General features: G+C 21.1%; 8 protein-coding genes and 1 pseudogene across 8 annotated transcripts; 8 read left to right on the top strand and 1 right to left on the bottom strand.

Annotated features, from left to right (window-relative positions):
- Positions 1-3,229: 3,229 nt before the first annotated feature.
- Positions 3,230-4,493, top strand: LOC117194308 (NADH-ubiquinone oxidoreductase chain 2-like; the record flags this gene model as incomplete). Its single annotated transcript, XM_033398882.1, is given in 1 exon segment — positions 3,230-4,493. A coding segment is annotated over 1 exon segment (741 nt), but the record flags the coding sequence as incomplete, so codon positions are not given.
- Positions 4,481-6,031, top strand: LOC117194303 (cytochrome c oxidase subunit 1-like). The gene is given in 1 exon segment (XM_033398878.1): positions 4,481-6,031. A coding segment is annotated over 1 exon segment (1,350 nt). The 5' UTR covers positions 4,481-4,679; the 3' UTR covers positions 6,030-6,031.
- A 56-nt stretch (positions 6,032-6,087) lies between these two features.
- On the top strand, positions 6,088-6,790 carry LOC117194305 (cytochrome c oxidase subunit 2-like). The gene is given in 1 exon segment (XM_033398879.1): positions 6,088-6,790. A coding segment is annotated over 1 exon segment (666 nt). The 5' UTR covers positions 6,088-6,102; the 3' UTR covers positions 6,769-6,790.
- Positions 6,791-7,421: 631 nt separating this feature from the next.
- LOC117194304 lies at positions 7,422-11,030 on the bottom strand (annotated as a pseudogene).
- A 1,891-nt stretch (positions 11,031-12,921) lies between these two features.
- On the top strand, positions 12,922-13,925 carry LOC117194307 (NADH-ubiquinone oxidoreductase chain 6-like; the record flags this gene model as incomplete). Its single annotated transcript, XM_033398881.1, is given in 1 exon segment — positions 12,922-13,925. A coding segment is annotated over 1 exon segment (597 nt), but the record flags the coding sequence as incomplete, so codon positions are not given.
- LOC117194306 (cytochrome b-like) lies at positions 13,504-14,661 on the top strand. Its single transcript, XM_033398880.1, is given in 1 exon segment — positions 13,504-14,661. A coding segment is annotated over 1 exon segment (819 nt). The 5' UTR covers positions 13,504-13,521; the 3' UTR covers positions 14,341-14,661.
- A 4,631-nt stretch (positions 14,662-19,292) lies between these two features.
- On the top strand, positions 19,293-20,556 carry LOC117194314 (NADH-ubiquinone oxidoreductase chain 2-like; the record flags this gene model as incomplete). The annotated part of the gene is given in 1 exon segment (XM_033398885.1): positions 19,293-20,556. A coding segment is annotated over 1 exon segment (741 nt), but the record flags the coding sequence as incomplete, so codon positions are not given.
- LOC117194309 (cytochrome c oxidase subunit 1-like) lies at positions 20,544-22,094 on the top strand. The gene is given in 1 exon segment (XM_033398883.1): positions 20,544-22,094. A coding segment is annotated over 1 exon segment (1,350 nt). The 5' UTR covers positions 20,544-20,742; the 3' UTR covers positions 22,093-22,094.
- Positions 22,095-22,150: 56 nt separating this feature from the next.
- LOC117194311 (cytochrome c oxidase subunit 2-like) lies at positions 22,151-22,853 on the top strand. The gene is given in 1 exon segment (XM_033398884.1): positions 22,151-22,853. A coding segment is annotated over 1 exon segment (666 nt). The 5' UTR covers positions 22,151-22,165; the 3' UTR covers positions 22,832-22,853.
- Positions 22,854-22,863: the final 10 nt, after the last annotated feature.

Below are 22,863 nucleotides of genomic sequence, written 5' to 3' on the forward strand. Positions count from 1 at the left end.
GATCAATTATTCATAAATTAATGTTTTTAAAAATTAAAAGTTTTTTAAATTTTAATATCACCCCAATAAAATATTTTTATTTATTAAAATAAAATTAATCTTTACAATTAAAATAAAAAAAATATAAAGATCTATAGGGTCTTCTCGTTCTTTTAAATTTATTTTAGCTTTTTGACTAAAAAATAAAATTCTATAAAAAATTTAAATGAAACAGTTAATATTTCGTCCAACCATTCATTCCAGCCTTCAATTAAAAGACTAATGATTATGCTACCTTTGCACAGTCAGAATACTGCGGCCATTTAAAATTTCAGTGGGCAGGTTAGACTTTAAATTTAATTCAAAAAGACATGTTTTTGTTAAACAGGCGAACATTATTTTTGCCGAATTCTTTATTTAAACTTTTCATTAAAATTTATCTAAACATAAAAATATACTAATTCTATCATTATTTCTTAACTTTAAAAATTAAAATTAATATTCTAATAAATAATTAAAATATAATAAATAATTTAATTTATAAAATAAATTATAACACATTTTTTAATAATTGCTAATTCTAAGCATATATTTATTAAATTTATTTATTATTTTTAAAAATTTATTTTATAGCTTATCCCATAAAATATTAAAATTATAAATTATTAATTTAAATAAAAAAATTAATAAATTTATAATTTCTGAATTAAATTCATTTCTTAGAAAACTAGATACCTTTAAAAACGAATAACATTTCATTTCTAATATAATATTATAAATAATTTTATTACATTAACTTATATATTATATTAACTCTTTTAAAATCGAGAAAAATATATTTATACTTTTTATTTAATAAACACTGATACACAAGGTACAATAAATTAAATTTTCTTTTAAAATAAAAATTTTTCAAATTATTTCAATTTTCTTTACAATACTATTAAACTATTATTAAAATTATTTTTTCTTTAAACAATACTAAAACTTTAAATTTTACAGTTATTTCTAATATTTAAATTTTAAACAAAAAAAAATTAATAAATAAAAACTAATCAATCTATATTGATTTGCACAAAAATCTTTTCAATGTAATGAAATGCTTTACTTAATAAGCTTTAAATTGTCATTCTAGATACACTTTCCAGTACATCTACTATGTTACGACTTATCTTACCTTAATAATAAGAGCGACGGGCGATGTGTACATATTTTAGAGCTAAAATCAAATTATTTATCTTTATAATTTTACTACCAAATCCACCTTCAAAAACTTTTCATAATTTTATTCGTATAAATAATTTTATTGTAACCCATTATTACTTAAATATAAGCTACACCTTGATCTGATATAAATTTTTATTAAAATTATTGAATATTATTATTCTTATAAAATATTCTGATAACGACGGTATATAAACTGATTACAAATTTAAGTAAGGTCCATCGTGGATTATCGATTACAAAACAGGTTCCTCTGGATAGACTAAAATACCGCCAAATTTTTTAAGTTTCAAGAACATAACTATTACTACTTAATATTTATATTTACATTTTAAATAATAGGGTATCTAATCCTAGTTTTTTAAAAAAATTTTTTAGCTTCAATTATTTTTTATAAAAATATTTGAATATAAAATTTCACTTAATAAATTCAATTTTATTTTAATATATAAATTTAACTAATACTAAAAAAATTTATTTGTATTATTAGTATAACCGCGACTGCTGGCACCAATTTGGTCAATACTCTTTAATATGCTATTTCTAAATTTCTTTAATTAATAATACTAATTACTGCGAATAAATAAATTATAAATATTTTTAAAATAAATATAAATTCATACAAAAATTTACATATAAATCAATTAATAATAAATTTTTAAGCCAAAATAAAACTTTAAAATTATAATAAAAATTATTAATAAAATTAATTAATAAAAATTTTATTTATAAAAATAATAAAATTTAATAAATAAAATTTTATAAATAAATTTTTATAAAAATAATTTTTATTAATTACTAAATCTGATAAAATCCCTGCAATAAAATAATAATTACAATTAATAAATTAATGATTTTAAATTTTAATTACTAGTAAATAAATTAATATATAATAATTTTATTCCCCTAGAATAAAAATTTCTTATTAAATAAAAATTCTTGTAAAAAAAATCATAAAAATTTAATTATTTATTTATAATACTTATTATAAATTTTAATTAATATAATAATAAAAAAAAATTTTCAAAATAAATAATATTTTAATAATAAAAATTAATAAAATTAAATTTATTTATAAAATTTTATAAAAATATTTAAAATTAATTAAAAAATAAAATGATATACTATGAATAAATTTATAAAATTATTAAAATTTAATAAAATTAAAAATAAAATTATTTTACAATAATAATAATAAAATTATTGATATTAATTAAATATTTTATAAATTAAAAGAAAATTCATTAATAATAAGATTTCTCCTATTTTTTTTTTTTTTTAAAAAAAAATTTACAATTTATATAATAATATTTATTAAATAAATTTAAAATTTATATAATAATATTTATTAAATAAATTTATATTTTATTAATATTTCATTAATTTTATTTTTATAATTTTATTAAAAATTTTTATATACTAGTTTTAGATTAATAGATAATATATATATATATAAATGTTTAATATATTATTATATAGTTAACAATTTAAATAAAAAATTTCGCAATCCAAAAATTACTACATAAAATGTAAATAAGATAATTGTTAATAATTTATCTAACATTTCTTTTATTTATATATATATATATATGTTTATTAAATTATTATATATTTATATATTTATATATAGTTGATGATTTATATAACATATATATATATATAGAAAAAAAAAATTATTTAATTATTTTTTTTTATTTAAAAATTTTTATACTAAAATGTATTATTAATTAAAAAACTAATTATTTTTTAGTTTTGTAATTTACAAAAAAAAAAATAGTAGAATAAAAAAAAAAAAAAAAAAAATAGGAGAAATCTTATTATTAATGAATTGCCTGATGAAAAGGGTCACCTTGATAGGGTGGATTATGTAGTATACTGCATTCATTGACAGGTTTTATTGTTTTTTTTTATAAAGACTTTATATTTAATAGAATTAAACTATTTCTAAAAGTATCAAAAACTTTTGTGCATCATACACCAAAATATATATATATATATTTATATTAATTTTAAAAAGATAAGCTAATTAAGCTACTGGGTTCATACCCCATTTATAAAGGTTATAATCCTTTTTTTTTTAATTTTTAATAATTCTTCAAAAATTTTATTTTTAACAATTATAATTATCGGAACAATAATTACAGTTACATCTAATTCTTGGTTAGGAGCTTGAATAGGACTTGAAATTAATTTGTTATCTTTTATCCCCCTGCTAAGAGATAATAATAATTTAACTTCAACTGAAGCATCTTTAAAATATTTTTTAACCCAAGCATTAGCTTCAACTGTTTTATTATTTTCATCAATTATTTTAATATTAAAAAATAATATGAATATTGAAATTAATGAATCATTTACTTCAATAATTATTATATCTACTCTACTATTAAAAATAGGAGCTGCTCCTTTTCATTTCTGATTCCCCAATATAATGGAAGGTTTAACTTGAATAAATGCATTAATATTAATAACTTGACAAAAAATTGCCCCACTAATATTAATTTCTTATTTAGATATTAAAAATTTATTACTTATTAGAGTAATTTTGTCAGTAATTGTGGGAGCAATTGGTGGATTAAACCAAACATCTTTACGTAAATTAATAGCATTTTCTTCAATTAATCATTTAGGATGAATATTAATAAGTTTAATAATTAGAGAATCTATGTGATTAATTTATTTCACATTTTATTCTTTTTTATCGTTTATTTTAACTTTTATATTTAATATTTTTAAATTATTTCATTTAAATCAATTATTTTCTTGATTTATAAATAGAAAAGTTTTAAAATTTACTTTATTTATGAATTTTCTATCTTTAGGTGGATTACCTCCATTTTTAGGATTTTTACCTAAATGACTAGTAATTCAAGAATTAACATTTTGTAATCAATATTTTACATTAACAATTATAATAATATCAACATTAATTACATTATTTTTTTATTTACGAATTTGTTATTCAGCATTCATGCTAAATTATTATGAAAATAATTGAACAATTAATACTCAATTTAATAATATAAACATAAATTTATATATAATTTGTACTTTTTTTTCAATTTTTGGATTATTTTTAATTTCTTTATTCTTTTTTATACTTTAAGGCTTTAAGTTAAATAAACTAATAGCCTTCAAAGCTATAAATAGAGGTAATCCTTTAAGCCTTAGTAAATTTTTACTCCTTCAAAATTGCAGTTTGATGTCATTATTGACTATAAGACTTTGATTAAGAAGAATAACTCTTATAAATAAATTTACAATCTATCGCCTAAATTTCAGCCACTTAATCGCGACAATGATTATTTTCTACAAATCATAAAGATATTGGAACATTATATTTTATTTTTGGGGCATGAGCCGGTATAGTAGGAACATCTTTAAGAATTTTAATTCGAGCTGAATTGGGACATCCTGGAGCTTTAATTGGAGATGATCAAATTTATAACGTAATTGTTACAGCTCATGCATTTATTATGATTTTTTTTATAGTAATACCTATTATAATTGGTGGATTTGGAAATTGATTAGTTCCTTTAATACTAGGAGCTCCTGATATAGCTTTTCCACGAATAAATAATATAAGATTCTGACTACTACCACCTGCCCTTTCTCTTTTATTAGTAAGAAGAATAATTGAAAATGGAGCTGGTACAGGGTGAACAGTTTACCCTCCACTATCATCGGGAATTGCACATGGAGGTGCATCTGTTGATTTGGCAATTTTTTCTCTTCATTTAGCCGGTATTTCTTCTATTTTAGGAGCAGTAAATTTTATTACAACTGTAATTAATATACGATCTTCGGGAATTACCCTTGATCGTATACCATTATTTGTGTGATCAGTTGTAATTACAGCTTTATTATTATTATTATCTTTACCAGTTTTAGCTGGAGCAATTACTATATTATTAACTGATCGAAATTTAAATACTTCTTTTTTTGATCCTGCTGGTGGTGGAGATCCAATTTTATACCAACACTTATTTTGATTTTTTGGTCATCCAGAAGTTTATATTTTAATTTTACCTGGATTCGGAATAATTTCTCATATTATTAGTCAAGAATCAGGTAAAAAGGAAACTTTTGGATCTTTAGGGATAATTTATGCTATATTAGCTATTGGATTATTAGGATTTATTGTGTGAGCTCATCATATATTTACAGTAGGTATAGATGTTGATACACGAGCTTATTTTACATCTGCTACTATGATTATTGCTGTACCAACAGGAATTAAAATTTTTAGTTGATTAGCAACTCTTCATGGGGCTCAACTTTCTTATTCTCCAGCTATTTTATGAGCATTAGGATTTGTATTTTTATTTACAGTTGGTGGATTAACAGGAGTAGTTTTAGCTAATTCATCTGTAGATATTATTTTACATGATACATATTATGTAGTAGCTCACTTTCACTATGTTTTATCAATAGGAGCTGTATTTGCAATTATAGCAGGATTTATTCATTGATTCCCATTATTTACTGGCTTAACAATAAATAATAAATTATTAAAAAGTCAATTTGTTATTATATTTATTGGAGTAAATTTAACTTTCTTTCCTCAACATTTTTTAGGATTAGCAGGAATACCTCGACGATATTCAGATTATCCAGATGCTTATACAACTTGAAATGTAGTATCTACAATTGGTTCTTCAATTTCACTTTTAGGAATTTTATTCTTTTTTTATATTATTTGAGAAAGTTTAGTATCGCAACGACAAGTAATTTACCCGATTCAATTATGTTCATCTATTGAATGATATCAAAATACTCCCCCCGCTGAACATAGCTATTCTGAATTGCCTCTTTTAACTAATTAATTTCTAATATGGCAGATTAGTGCAATGGATTTAAGCTCCATATATAAAGTATTTTACTTTTATTAGAAAATAAATGTCTACATGAGCTAATTTAGGTTTACAAGATAGAGCCTCTCCATTAATAGAACAATTAATTTTTTTTCATGACCACGCATTATTAATTTTAGTAATAATTACAGTATTAGTTGGATATTTAATATTCATATTATTTTTTAATAGCTATGTAAATCGATTTCTTTTACATGGACAATTAATTGAAATAATTTGAACAATTTTACCAGCAATTATTCTTTTATTTATTGCTATGCCTTCTCTTCGATTATTATATTTACTTGATGAAATTAATGAACCTTCAATTACACTAAAAAGAATTGGACATCAATGATATTGAAGCTATGAATATTCAGATTTTAATAATGTAGAATTTGATTCTTATATAATTCCAACAAATGAATTATCAAATGATGGATTTCGACTACTAGATGTAGATAATCGAATTGTTTTACCCATAAATTCTCAAATTCGAATTTTAGTAACAGCCGCTGATGTTATTCATTCATGAACAGTTCCAGCTTTAGGAGTTAAGGTAGATGGAACACCTGGACGATTAAATCAAACTAATTTTTTTATTAACCGACCTGGTTTATTTTACGGACAATGTTCAGAAATTTGTGGAGCTAATCATAGTTTTATACCTATTGTAATTGAAAGTGTTCCGGTAAATTATTTTATTAAATGAATTTCTAATAGAGTAAATTCTTCATTAGATGACTGAAAGCAAGTACTGGTCTCTTAAACCATTTTATAGTAAATTAGCAATTACTTCTAATGATATTATTATTAATGAATTTTCTTTTAATTTATAAAAAATTAGTTAAATCATAACATTAGTATGTCAAACTAAAATTATTAAATTTTTAATATTTTTTGATTCCACAAATAGCACCAATTAGATGATTACTTTTATTTATAGTATTTTCTATTACATTTATTTTATTTTGTTCAATTAATTATTATTCATTTATACCTTCTTCACCTAAATCTAATGAATTAAAAAATATTAATTTAAATTCAATAAATTGAAAATGATAACAAATTTATTTTCTGTCTTCGACCCATCAGCAATTTTTGGATTATCATTAAATTGATTAAGAACATTTTTAGGACTTTTAATAATTCCCTCAATTTACTGATTAATACCATCTCGATTTAATATTTTTTGAAATTCAATTTTACAAACTTTACATAAAGAATTTAAAACATTATTAGGACCTTCAGGTCATAATGGTTCAACATTTATTTTTATTTCATTATTTTCTCTAATTTTATTTAATAATTTTATAGGTTTATTTCCATATATTTTTACAAGAACAAGTCACTTAACTTTAACTATTTCTTTAGCTTTACCTTTATGATTATGTTTTATACTTTACGGTTGAATTAATCATACACAACATATATTTGCCCATTTAGTACCTCAAGGAACACCAGCTATTTTAATACCATTTATAGTATGTATTGAAACTATCAGAAATGTAATTCGACCTGGAACTTTAGCTGTTCGATTAACAGCTAATATAATTGCAGGACACTTATTATTAACTTTATTAGGAAATACTGGTCCTTCTATATCGTATTTTTTAATAACATTTCTATTAATTGCTCAAATTGCTTTATTAGTTCTTGAATCAGCTGTTGCTATAATTCAATCTTATGTATTTGCTGTATTAAGTACTTTATACTCTAGAGAAGTAAATTAATTAATAATGTCTACACATTCAAATCACCCATTTCATTTAGTTGATTATAGCCCATGACCTTTAACAGGAGCAATTGGTGCTATAACTACTGTTTCAGGAATAGTAAAATGATTTCATCAATATGATATTTCTTTATTTTTTTTAGGAAATGTAATTACTATTTTAACCGTTTATCAATGATGACGAGATGTATCACGAGAAAGAACATATCAAGGATTACATACTTATGCTGTAACTATTGGGTTACGATGAGGAATAATTTTATTTATTTTATCAGAAGTATTATTTTTTGTAAGATTTTTTTGAGCTTTTTTCCATAGAAGTCTATCCCCAGCTATTGAAATTGGAGCTTCATGACCTCCTATAGGAATTATTTCTTTTAATCCATTTCAAATTCCTTTATTAAATACAGCAATTTTATTAGCATCAGGAATTACAGTAACTTGAGCTCATCATAGTTTAATAGAAAGAAACCATTCACAAACAACTCAAGGATTATTTTTTACTGTATTATTAGGTATTTATTTTACTATTTTACAAGCATATGAATATATTGAAGCCCCTTTCACAATTGCAGATTCAGTTTATGGATCTACATTTTATATAGCAACAGGATTCCATGGAGTTCACGTTTTAATTGGAACAACTTTTTTACTTGTATGTTTATTGCGTCATTTAAATAATCATTTTTCAAAAAATCACCATTTTGGATTTGAAGCAGCAGCTTGATATTGACATTTTGTTGATGTAGTTTGATTATTTTTATATATCACAATTTACTGATGAGGAGGTTAATAAAATATTAATATCTATATAATATAAAAGTATATTTGACTTCCAATCATAAAGTCTGTTAATAACAGTGTAGATAATTTTTTCAATTATTTTAATTGCTTCATTAATTTTAACAATTGTTACTATTGTAATATTTTTAGCTTCAATTTTATCAAAAAAAGCTTTAATTGATCGAGAAAAAAGATCCCCGTTTGAATGTGGATTTGACCCTAAATCATCTTCACGGCTACCATTTTCTCTTCGATTTTTTTTAATTACTATTATTTTTTTAATTTTTGATGTAGAAATTGCTTTAATTTTACCTATAATTATTATTTTAAAATTTTCTAATATTTTCATCTGAACTTTTACTTCAATTATTTTTATTTTAATTTTATTAATTGGACTTTATCATGAATGAAATCAAGGTATATTAAACTGATCAAATTAATTAGGGTTGTAGTTAATTATAACATTTGATTTGCATTCAAAAAGTATTGATATTCAATCTACCTTAGAATATGAAGCGATTTATTGCAATTAGTTTCGACCTAATCTTAGGTAATCTTACCCTTATTCTTTAATTGAAGCCAAAAAGAGGCTTATCACTGTTAATGATACAATTGAGAATTAACTCCAATTAAGGAAGTATGGTGATCAAGTAAAAGCCGCTAACTTTTTTCTTTTAATGGTTAAATTCCATTTATACTTCTGTTTATATAGTTTAATAAAAACATTACATTTTCATTGTAAAAATAAAATAATTTTTTTTTATAAATTACTAAAATTAATTCACTATATTCAAAGATAAATTTATCTCCATAACATCTTCAGTGTCATACTCTAAATATAAGCTATTTGAATAAATAAATAATAAAAAATTTAATAAAATTAAAATTCAAAATACAAATAATATTAAATAAATTTTTAAATTATTATTATGTATTAAAAATAAAATTTGAGAATAATTAACTAATTTTTGGTACAAATGCTGACCACCAAAATATTCTGATCACCCTTGGTCAAAACTTTTTACAACAATTTGACCATAATTTAAAGGATAAAAAATTATTCCATAAGTTCTAATATAAGGTATAAATCATATTGATCCTAAAAATGTTGAAAAGTTATAAAAAATAAAAGATTTATTTAAACTATATAATCTAGTTAAAGAAATTAAATAACCTAATAATCCACCAAAAATACAAACAAATAATGTTAATAATTTTATTGATAAAGGTAAACAAATTATAAAAGGACAAGGAAAAATTAATCAATTTAATATTCTACCCCCAATAATTCTTATAATTAATAACCCTATTATACCACGTAATATAATTCATCTTTCATCATTTAATATATTTAAACTACCACAATTTAAATCACCAGTTATTGAGTAATAGACTAACCGAAAAGAATAACTAACAGTTAACCCTGTAGAAAAAAAAAATAGGAGAAATGAAAATAAATTAATATTACTAATTATAACAATTTCTAAAATTATATCTTTTGAATAAAAGCCAGCTAAAAAAGGTATTCCACATAAAGCTAAATTAGAAACATTAAAACAAGCAGAAGTCAAAGGCATATGAATTCTTAAACCTCCTATTAAACGAATATCTTGAGAATTATTTATATTATGAATAATAGCACCTGCGCATATAAATAATAAAGCCTTAAATAATGCATGAGTTAATAAATGAAATATGGCTAATTTATAAAATCCTATAGAAAGAATTCTTATTATTAATCCTAATTGTCTAAGAGTTGATAAAGCAATAATTTTTTTCAAATCAAATTCAAAATTAGCACCTAAACCAGCTATAAATATAGTTAAACCAGATAATAATAATAATAATTGACCTAATCAAGAAGTTCTTAATAAAATATTAAACCGAATTAAAAGATATACCCCAGCTGTAACCAAAGTAGAAGAATGAACCAACGCAGAAACAGGAGTAGGAGCAGCCATAGCAGCTGGTAATCAAGATGAAAAAGGAATTTGAGCTCTTTTAGTTATAGAAGCTAATATAACTAAAAACCCAATTATTAATATTTCATAATCATTTTTTATAACTTCTAAATAAAAAATATAGTTTCAACTTCCATAATTTAATATTCAAGCAATAGCTAACAATAAAGCCACATCTCCCACACGATTTGATAATGCTGTTAATATACCAGCATTATAAGATTTTACATTTTGAAAATAAATAACTAAACAATAAGAAACTAATCCTAAACCATCTCAACCCAATAAAATTCTAATTAAATTAGGACTAATAATTAACATTATTATTGATAAAACAAATATCAAAACTAATATAATAAATCGATTAATATTTTCATCTCTACTTATATATTCTTTTCTATAAAAAATAACTAAAGAAGCAATTATTAAAACAAAAGATATAAATAATAAACTTATTCAATCAAATAATAAAGTTATTACAATTCTCAAAGAATTTAATGAAACCAATTCAAATTCAATAAAATAAACTATATTATTCAATAAAAAATATAAACTTAATAAAAAACAACTTAATCTAATAGAAATTAAATTAACAAATCTAATTCTACAAATTGATAAATATTTCACGATCTAAAATGAATTATTTCATATCACTAACACCACAAATTAGTATTTTTATTAAACTATTTAAATTTATAATCATAATATACATGAGTCTCTTCTTAAAATTAATAAATTTAGAGGTAATCAATGTAAAATTATTAATAAATATTCACGAATTTTCCCTCCTCTAAAAGAATACACACCAGAAAATAATTTTCCATGTTGACTAAAAGAATATAAATATAAAGTATAAGCTGCTCTAAAAAATGATAAAAATGATAATATAATTATTGTTAATCATGATCAAGAAACAATTCTATTTAATAAAGAAATTTCTCCTAATAAATTTAATGTAGGAGGAGCTGCTATATTAGCTGAGCTTAATAAAAATCATCATAATGTTATAGCAGGTATAAAATTTAATAATCCTTTATTAATTAATAAACTTCGTCTACCTAAACGTTCATAAGATACATTAGCTAAACAAAATAATCCAGAAGAACAAAGCCCATGAGCAATTATTAATGTATATGAACCACATAATCCTCAATAAGTTATTGTTAAAAGACCAGCTAATACAATTCCTATATGAGCAACTGAAGAATAAGCAATTAAAGCTTTTAAATCAGTTTGTCGTAAACAAATTAATCTAACTAAAACACCACCCACTAAACTAATTCTAATCCAGATAAATCTATATTTTAAATTTATTAATTGAAGAAATGAAATAACTCGTAATAAACCATAGCCTCCTAATTTTAATATAATTCCAGCCAAAATTATAGAACCTGAAACAGGAGCTTCAACATGAGCTTTTGGCAATCATAAATGAACTAAAAATATAGGTATTTTTACTAAAAAAGCACACAATATACAAAAGTATAATAAATCATAATTAAATATATAATTATTTATTAAATAAAAATTTATTGAATTTACTTCATTTATTACATAAAAAATACCAATTAATATAGGTAAAGAAACTAATAAAGTATAAAATAATAAATAAACACCAGCCTGTAAACGTTCAGGTTGATAACCTCAACCTAAAATTAAAAATAAAGTAGGAATTAAACTTCTTTCAAAAAATAAATAAAATATAAATAAATTTATTCTTCTAAATGTTAAAACTAATAATAACAATAATAAAATAACATTTAATAAAAATAAATTTTTATAATTATTATATTTATTAACACTTTCTCTAGCTAATAATATTAAAGAACAAATTCACAAACTTAACAAAATCAATCCATAAGAAAGCATATCACTACCTAAAAAATAAGAAATTTCAGATCAATAATTTATAAAATTATTTATAATTAAAAAAATAAATCTAATAAAAAATAATAAAATTTGTACCATCCAGTACATATTATTAATAAAACAAATTGGAGATAAAAATACTAAAAAAAATACTAACTTTAACATTATATAATTCTAAAAGATTGAAAATAATCATTACCATGAGTACGAATTATAGAAACTAAAATAGATAAACCAAGAGCACCTTCACATACACTAAAAGTTAAAAATATTATTCTAAAATAAATTTCATAATTTAATAAATTTAAATAAATAAATAGTATAAAAAACAATATTAAAACAATAAATTCTAAACTTAATAATATAGAAAGTAAATGTTTTCGATTAGAAACAAAACAAAATAAACCTAAAATAAATAAAATTATAGGTAATCTTCAATATAAAATTATAATCATTAGTTTTAATAGTTTAATAAAAACATTGGTCTTGTAAATCAAAAATAAAATATATTTTTTAAAACTTCAAGAGAAAAGAAATTTCTTTTTCATTAATCCCCAAAATTAATATTTTAAATAAACTACCTCTTGATATTATACAATTAATTCTATATTCATTAATTTTAACAACTTCAATTATTTTTTTAAATATAATTCATCCTTTAGCTATAGGATTAACTTTATTAGCCCAAACAATTTTTATTTGCCTAATTTCAGGATTAATAACAAAAAGTTTTTGATATTCTTATATTTTATTTTTAATTTTTTTAGGAGGAATATTAGTGTTATTTATTTATGTAACATCATTAGCATCTAATGAAATATTTAATTTATCAATTAAATTAACTTTATTTTCAACATCAATTTTATTTATTTTATTTTTTATAAGATTTTTAATTGATAAATCATCTATTTCATTTTTTTTAATTAATAATGAAATAGAATCAATTTTTAATTTTAATTCATATTTTTTAGAAAATTCTCTATCTTTAAATAAATTATATAATTTCCCAACAAATTTAATTACAATTTTATTAATAAATTATTTATTAATTACATTAATTGTTGTAGTAAAAATTACTAAGTTATTTAAAGGTCCTCTTCGTGTAATAAATTAACTAATGAATAAACCTTTACGAACTTCCCATCCATTATTTAAAATTGCTAATAATGCATTAGTAGATTTACCAGCCCCTATTAATATTTCAAGATGATGAAATTTTGGTTCATTATTAGGATTATGCTTAATTATTCAAATTTTAACAGGGTTATTTTTAGCAATACATTATACTGCTGATGTTAATATAGCTTTTTATAGAGTAAATCATATTTGTCGAGATGTAAATTATGGATGATTATTACGAACTTTACATGCTAACGGAGCATCATTCTTTTTTATTTGTATTTATTTACATGTAGGACGAGGAATATACTACGGATCTTACTTATTTACACCTACATGATTAGTAGGAGTGATTATTCTATTCTTAGTAATAGGGACAGCTTTTATAGGATATGTTTTACCTTGAGGACAAATATCTTTTTGAGGGGCTACTGTAATTACAAATTTATTATCCGCCGTACCTTATTTAGGTATTGATTTAGTACAATGAGTATGAGGTGGATTCGCTGTTGATAATGCAACTTTAACTCGATTTTTTACTTTTCATTTTATTTTACCTTTTATCGTATTAGCAATAACAATAATTCATTTATTATTTTTACACCAAACAGGATCTAATAATCCTATTGGTTTAAATTCTAATATTGATAAAATTCCTTTTCATCCTTATTTTACATTTAAGGATATTGTTGGTTTCATTGTAATAATCTTTTTATTAATTTCTCTTGTACTTATTAATCCTAATTTATTAGGAGACCCTGATAATTTCATTCCAGCTAATCCATTAGTTACACCAGCTCACATTCAACCTGAATGATATTTTTTATTTGCTTATGCAATTTTACGTTCAATTCCAAATAAATTAGGTGGAGTAATTGCATTAGTGTTATCAATTGCTATTTTAATAATTTTACCTTTTTCAAATAAAAGAAAATTCCGAGGAATCCAATTTTATCCTCTAAATCAAATTTTATTTTGAAATATATTAATAACAGTAATTTTATTAACTTGAATTGGAGCCCGACCAGTTGAAGAACCTTATGTATTATTAGGACAAATTTTAACAGTAATTTATTTTATATATTATTTAATTAATCCTTTAGTTAGAAAATGATGAGATAATTTATTAAATTAATTAGTTAATGAGCTTGAATAAGCATATGTTTTGAAAACATAAGATAGAATTTAATTTTCTATTAACTTTACTAAATTAAATTCACTATAATAAAGAAAATAATAAAATTTTAAATCCAATAAAAAATAATAAATAATTTAAAGAAAAAGATAAAAAACATTTTCAAGCCAAATATATTAATTTATCATAACGAAATCGAGGTAAAGTTCCTCGAACCCAAATGAAAACAAAAGAAATAAAAGTAAGCTTTACATAAAATAATAAATTAAAAACATCACATCCTATAAAAATTACACAAAATAGTATTCTTATAAATAAAATTCTTGCATATTCAGCTATAAAAATTAAAGCAAACCCACCTCTTCTGTATTCTACATTAAACCCTGAAACTAATTCTGACTCACCTTCAGCAAAATCAAAAGGAGTTCGATTTGTTTCAGCTAAAGAAATAGTTAACCAAACTAAAGCTATAGGAAATAAAATAATTAAAAATCAAATATAAATTTGATAGTGAAAAAAATATATAATATTATAACTACCAATCAAAAATACAAAAGATAACAAAATCAGTGCTAAACTTACTTCATAAGAAATTGTTTGAGCAACAGCTCGTAATCCACCTAATAATGCATAATTTGAATTAGAAGACCAACCAGCAATTATTACAGTATAAACTCCTAATCTAGTACAGCATAAAAAAAATAATCCTCCTAAGTTAAAAGAATATAATTTAACAAAAAAAGGTATACATATTCAAACAAATAAAGATAAAAATAATGAAAAAATAGGAGAAATATAATATCTTAAATAATTAGACAAAAGAGGATAAGTTTGTTCTTTTGTAAATAATTTAATTGCATCACAAAAAGGTTGAGGAATTCCTATTAAACCTACTTTATTTGGACCTTTACGAATTTGAATGTATCCTAATACTTTACGTTCTAATAAAGTTAAAAAAGCTACACTCACTAATACACAAATAATTAATAATAAACTTCCAATTAATGATAAAATAAATTCTATATAAAACAAGTACTATTTGTAATAAAAATTACATAAATAAATTCTAAATTTATTGCACTAATCTGCCAAAATAGCTTTATTTATATTAATAATATTCTTTTTTAAAATATAATTATTCTAATATTTGGTCCTTTCGTACTAAAATATTATAATTTTTTAAAGATAGAAACCAACCTGGCTTACACCGGTTTGAACTCAGATCATGTAAGAATTTAAAAGTCGAACAGACTTAAAATTTGAACGGCTACACCCAAAATTATATCTTAATCCAACATCGAGGTCGCAATCTTTTTTATCGATATGAACTCTCCAAAAAAATTACGCTGTTATCCCTAAAGTAACTTAATTTTTTAATCATTATTAATGGATCAATTATTCATAAATTAATGTTTTTAAAAATTAAAAGTTTTTTAAATTTTAATATCACCCCAATAAAATATTTTTATTTATTAAAATAAAATAAATCTTTACAATTAAAATAAAAAAAATATAAAGATTTATAGGGTCTTCTCGTCTTTTAAATTTATTTTAGCTTTTTGACTAAAAAATAAAATTCTATAAAAAATTTAAATGAAACAGTTAATATTTCGTCCAACCATTCATTCCAGCCTTCAATTAAAAGACTAATGATTATGCTACCTTTGCACAGTCAGAATACTGCGGCCATTTAAAATTTCAGTGGGCAGGTTAGACTTTAAATTTAATTCAAAAAGACATGTTTTTGTTAAACAGGCGAACATTATTTTTGCCGAATTCTTTATTTAAACTTTTCATTAAAATTTATCTAAACATAAAAATATACTAATTCTATCATTATTTCTTAACTTTAAAAATTAAAATTAATATTCTAATAAATAATTAAAATATAATAAATAATTTAATTTATAAAATAAATTATAACACATTTTTTAATAATTGCTAATTCTAAGCATATATTTATTAAATTTATTTATTATTTTTAAAAATTTATTTTATAGCTTATCCCATAAAATATTAAAATTATAAATTATTAATTTAAATAAAAAAATTAATAAATTTATAATTTCTGAATTAAATTCATTTCTTAGAAAACTAGATACCTTTAAAAACGAATAACATTTCATTTCTAATATAATATTATAAATAATTTTATTACATTAACTTATATATTATATTAACTCTTTTAAAATCGAGAAAAATATATTTATACTTTTTATTTAATAAACACTGATACACAAGGTACAATAAATTAAATTTTCTTTTAAAATAAAAATTTTTCAAATTATTTCAATTTTCTTTTACAATACTATTAAACTATTATTAAAATTATTTTTTCTTTAAACAATACTAAAACTTTAAATTTTACAGTTATTTCTAATATTTAAATTTTAAACAAAAAAAAATTAATAAATAAAAACTAATCAATCTATATTGATTTGCACAAAAATCTTTTCAATGTAAATGAAATGCTTTACTTAATAAGCTTTAAATTGTCATTCTAGATACACTTTCCAGTACATCTACTATGTTACGACTTATCTTACCTTAATAATAAGAGCGACGGGCGATGTGTACATATTTTAGAGCTAAAATCAAATTATTTATCTTTATAATTTTACTACCAAATCCACCTTCAAAAACTTTTTCATAATTTTATTCGTATAAATAATTTTATTGTAACCCATTATTACTTAAATATAAGCTACACCTTGATCTGATATAAATTTTTATTAAAATTATTGAATATTATTATTCTTATAAAATATTCTGATAACGACGGTATATAAACTGATTACAAATTTAAGTAAGGTCCATCGTGGATTATCGATTACAAAACAGGTTCCTCTGGATAGACTAAAATACCGCCAAATTTTTTAAGTTTCAAGAACATAACTATTACTACTTTAATATTTATATTTACATTTTAAATAATAGGGTATCTAATCCTAGTTTTTTAAAAAAATTTTTTAGCTTCAATTATTTTTTATAAAAATATTTTGAATATAAAATTTCACTTAATAAATTCAATTTTATTTTAATATATAAATTTAACTAATACTAAAAAAATTTATTTGTATTATTAGTATAACCGCGACTGCTGGCACCAATTTGGTCAATACTCTTTAATATTGCTATTTCTAAATTTCTTTAATTAATAATACTAATTACTGCGAATAAATAAATTATAAATATTTTTAAAATAAATATAAATTCATACAAAAATTTACATATAAATCAAATTAATAATAAATTTTTAAGCCAAAATAAAACTTTAAAATTATAATAAAAATTATTAATAAAATTAATTAATAAAAATTTTATTTATAAAAATAATAAAATTTAATAAATAAAATTTTATAAATAAATTTTTATAAAAATAATTTTTATTAATTACTAAATCTGATAAAATCCCTGCAATAAAATAATAATTACAATTAATAAATTAATGATTTTAAATTTTAATTACTAGTAAATAAATTAATATATAATAATTTTATTCCCCCTAGAATAAAAAATTTCTTATTAAATAAAAATTCTTGTAAAAAAAATCATAAAAATTTAATTATTTATTTATAATACTTATTATAAATTTTAATTAATATAATAATAAAAAAAAATTTTCAAAATAAATAATATTTTAATAATAAAAATTAATAAAATTAAATTTATTTATAAAATTTTATAAAAATATTTAAAATTAATTAAAAAATAAAATGATATACTATGAATAAATTTATAAAATTATTAAAATTTAATAAAATTAAAAATAAAATTATTTTACAATAATAATAATAAAATTATTGATATTAATTAAATATTTTTATAAATTAAAAGAAAATTCATTAATAATAAGATTTCTCCTATTTTTTTTTTTTTTTTTTTTTAAAAAAAAAATTTACAATTTATATAATAATATTTATTAAATAAATTTAAAATTTATATAATAATATTTATTAAATAAATTTATATTTTATTAATATTTCATTAATTTTATTTTTATAATTTTATTAAAAATTTTTTATATACTAGTTTTAGATTAATAGATAATATATATATATATAAATGTTTAATATATTATTATATAGTTAACAATTTAAATAAAAAATTTCGCAATCCAAAAATTACTACATAAAATGTAAATAAGATAATTGTTAATAATTTATCTAACATTTCTTTTATTTATATATATATATATATGTTTATTAAATTATTATATATTTATATATTTATATATAGTTGATGATTTATATAACATATATATATATATAGAAAAAAAAAATTATTTAATTATTTTTTTTTATTTAAAAATTTTTATACTAAAATGTATTATTAATTAAAAAACTAATTATTTTTTAGTTTTGTAATTTACAAAAAAAAAAATAGTAGAATAAAAAAAAAAAAAAAAAAATAGGAGAAATCTTATTATTAATGAATTGCCTGATGAAAAGGGTCACCTTGATAGGGTGGATTATGTAGTATACTGCATTCATTGACAGGTTTTATTGTTTTTTTTTATAAAGACTTTATATTTAATAGAATTAAACTATTTCTAAAAGTATCAAAAACTTTTGTGCATCATACACCAAAATATATATATATATATTTATATTAATTTTAAAAAGATAAGCTAATTAAGCTACTGGGTTCATACCCCATTTATAAAGGTTATAATCCTTTTTTTTTTAATTTTTAATAATTCTTCAAAAATTTTATTTTTAACAATTATAATTATCGGAACAATAATTACAGTTACATCTAATTCTTGGTTAGGAGCTTGAATAGGACTTGAAATTAATTTGTTATCTTTTATCCCCCTGCTAAGAGATAATAATAATTTAACTTCAACTGAAGCATCTTTAAAATATTTTTTAACCCAAGCATTAGCTTCAACTGTTTTATTATTTTCATCAATTATTTTAATATTAAAAAATAATATGAATATTGAAATTAATGAATCATTTACTTCAATAATTATTATATCTACTCTACTATTAAAAATAGGAGCTGCTCCTTTTCATTTCTGATTCCCCAATATAATGGAAGGTTTAACTTGAATAAATGCATTAATATTAATAACTTGACAAAAAATTGCCCCACTAATATTAATTTCTTATTTAGATATTAAAAATTTATTACTTATTAGAGTAATTTTGTCAGTAATTGTGGGAGCAATTGGTGGATTAAACCAAACATCTTTACGTAAATTAATAGCATTTTCTTCAATTAATCATTTAGGATGAATATTAATAAGTTTAATAATTAGAGAATCTATGTGATTAATTTATTTCACATTTTATTCTTTTTTATCGTTTATTTTAACTTTTATATTTAATATTTTTAAATTATTTCATTTAAATCAATTATTTTCTTGATTTATAAATAGAAAAGTTTTAAAATTTACTTTATTTATGAATTTTCTATCTTTAGGTGGATTACCTCCATTTTTAGGATTTTTACCTAAATGACTAGTAATTCAAGAATTAACATTTTGTAATCAATATTTTACATTAACAATTATAATAATATCAACATTAATTACATTATTTTTTTATTTACGAATTTGTTATTCAGCATTCATGCTAAATTATTATGAAAATAATTGAACAATTAATACTCAATTTAATAATATAAACATAAATTTATATATAATTTGTACTTTTTTTTCAATTTTTGGATTATTTTTAATTTCTTTATTCTTTTTTATACTTTAAGGCTTTAAGTTAAATAAACTAATAGCCTTCAAAGCTATAAATAGAGGTAATCCTTTAAGCCTTAGTAAATTTTTACTCCTTCAAAATTGCAGTTTGATGTCATTATTGACTATAAGACTTTGATTAAGAAGAATAACTCTTATAAATAAATTTACAATCTATCGCCTAAATTTCAGCCACTTAATCGCGACAATGATTATTTTCTACAAATCATAAAGATATTGGAACATTATATTTTATTTTTGGGGCATGAGCCGGTATAGTAGGAACATCTTTAAGAATTTTAATTCGAGCTGAATTGGGACATCCTGGAGCTTTAATTGGAGATGATCAAATTTATAACGTAATTGTTACAGCTCATGCATTTATTATGATTTTTTTTATAGTAATACCTATTATAATTGGTGGATTTGGAAATTGATTAGTTCCTTTAATACTAGGAGCTCCTGATATAGCTTTTCCACGAATAAATAATATAAGATTCTGACTACTACCACCTGCCCTTTCTCTTTTATTAGTAAGAAGAATAATTGAAAATGGAGCTGGTACAGGGTGAACAGTTTACCCTCCACTATCATCGGGAATTGCACATGGAGGTGCATCTGTTGATTTGGCAATTTTTTCTCTTCATTTAGCCGGTATTTCTTCTATTTTAGGAGCAGTAAATTTTATTACAACTGTAATTAATATACGATCTTCGGGAATTACCCTTGATCGTATACCATTATTTGTGTGATCAGTTGTAATTACAGCTTTATTATTATTATTATCTTTACCAGTTTTAGCTGGAGCAATTACTATATTATTAACTGATCGAAATTTAAATACTTCTTTTTTTGATCCTGCTGGTGGTGGAGATCCAATTTTATACCAACACTTATTTTGATTTTTTGGTCATCCAGAAGTTTATATTTTAATTTTACCTGGATTCGGAATAATTTCTCATATTATTAGTCAAGAATCAGGTAAAAAGGAAACTTTTGGATCTTTAGGGATAATTTATGCTATATTAGCTATTGGATTATTAGGATTTATTGTGTGAGCTCATCATATATTTACAGTAGGTATAGATGTTGATACACGAGCTTATTTTACATCTGCTACTATGATTATTGCTGTACCAACAGGAATTAAAATTTTTAGTTGATTAGCAACTCTTCATGGGGCTCAACTTTCTTATTCTCCAGCTATTTTATGAGCATTAGGATTTGTATTTTTATTTACAGTTGGTGGATTAACAGGAGTAGTTTTAGCTAATTCATCTGTAGATATTATTTTACATGATACATATTATGTAGTAGCTCACTTTCACTATGTTTTATCAATAGGAGCTGTATTTGCAATTATAGCAGGATTTATTCATTGATTCCCATTATTTACTGGCTTAACAATAAATAATAAATTATTAAAAAGTCAATTTGTTATTATATTTATTGGAGTAAATTTAACTTTCTTTCCTCAACATTTTTTAGGATTAGCAGGAATACCTCGACGATATTCAGATTATCCAGATGCTTATACAACTTGAAATGTAGTATCTACAATTGGTTCTTCAATTTCACTTTTAGGAATTTTATTCTTTTTTTATATTATTTGAGAAAGTTTAGTATCGCAACGACAAGTAATTTACCCGATTCAATTATGTTCATCTATTGAATGATATCAAAATACTCCCCCCGCTGAACATAGCTATTCTGAATTGCCTCTTTTAACTAATTAATTTCTAATATGGCAGATTAGTGCAATGGATTTAAGCTCCATATATAAAGTATTTTACTTTTATTAGAAAATAAATGTCTACATGAGCTAATTTAGGTTTACAAGATAGAGCCTCTCCATTAATAGAACAATTAATTTTTTTTCATGACCACGCATTATTAATTTTAGTAATAATTACAGTATTAGTTGGATATTTAATATTCATATTATTTTTTAATAGCTATGTAAATCGATTTCTTTTACATGGACAATTAATTGAAATAATTTGAACAATTTTACCAGCAATTATTCTTTTATTTATTGCTATGCCTTCTCTTCGATTATTATATTTACTTGATGAAATTAATGAACCTTCAATTACACTAAAAAGAATTGGACATCAATGATATTGAAGCTATGAATATTCAGATTTTAATAATGTAGAATTTGATTCTTATATAATTCCAACAAATGAATTATCAAATGATGGATTTCGACTACTAGATGTAGATAATCGAATTGTTTTACCCATAAATTCTCAAATTCGAATTTTAGTAACAGCCGCTGATGTTATTCATTCATGAACAGTTCCAGCTTTAGGAGTTAAGGTAGATGGAACACCTGGACGATTAAATCAAACTAATTTTTTTATTAACCGACCTGGTTTATTTTACGGACAATGTTCAGAAATTTGTGGAGCTAATCATAGTTTTATACCTATTGTAATTGAAAGTGTTCCGGTAAATTATTTTATTAAATGAATTTCTAATAGAGTAAATTCTTCATTAGATGA

This window comes from Drosophila miranda, assembly GCF_003369915.1.
Source record: "Drosophila miranda strain MSH22 chromosome Y unlocalized genomic scaffold, D.miranda_PacBio2.1 Contig_Y36_pilon, whole genome shotgun sequence".
In the NCBI taxonomy this organism is placed as follows: domain Eukaryota; kingdom Metazoa; phylum Arthropoda; class Insecta; order Diptera; family Drosophilidae; genus Drosophila; species Drosophila miranda.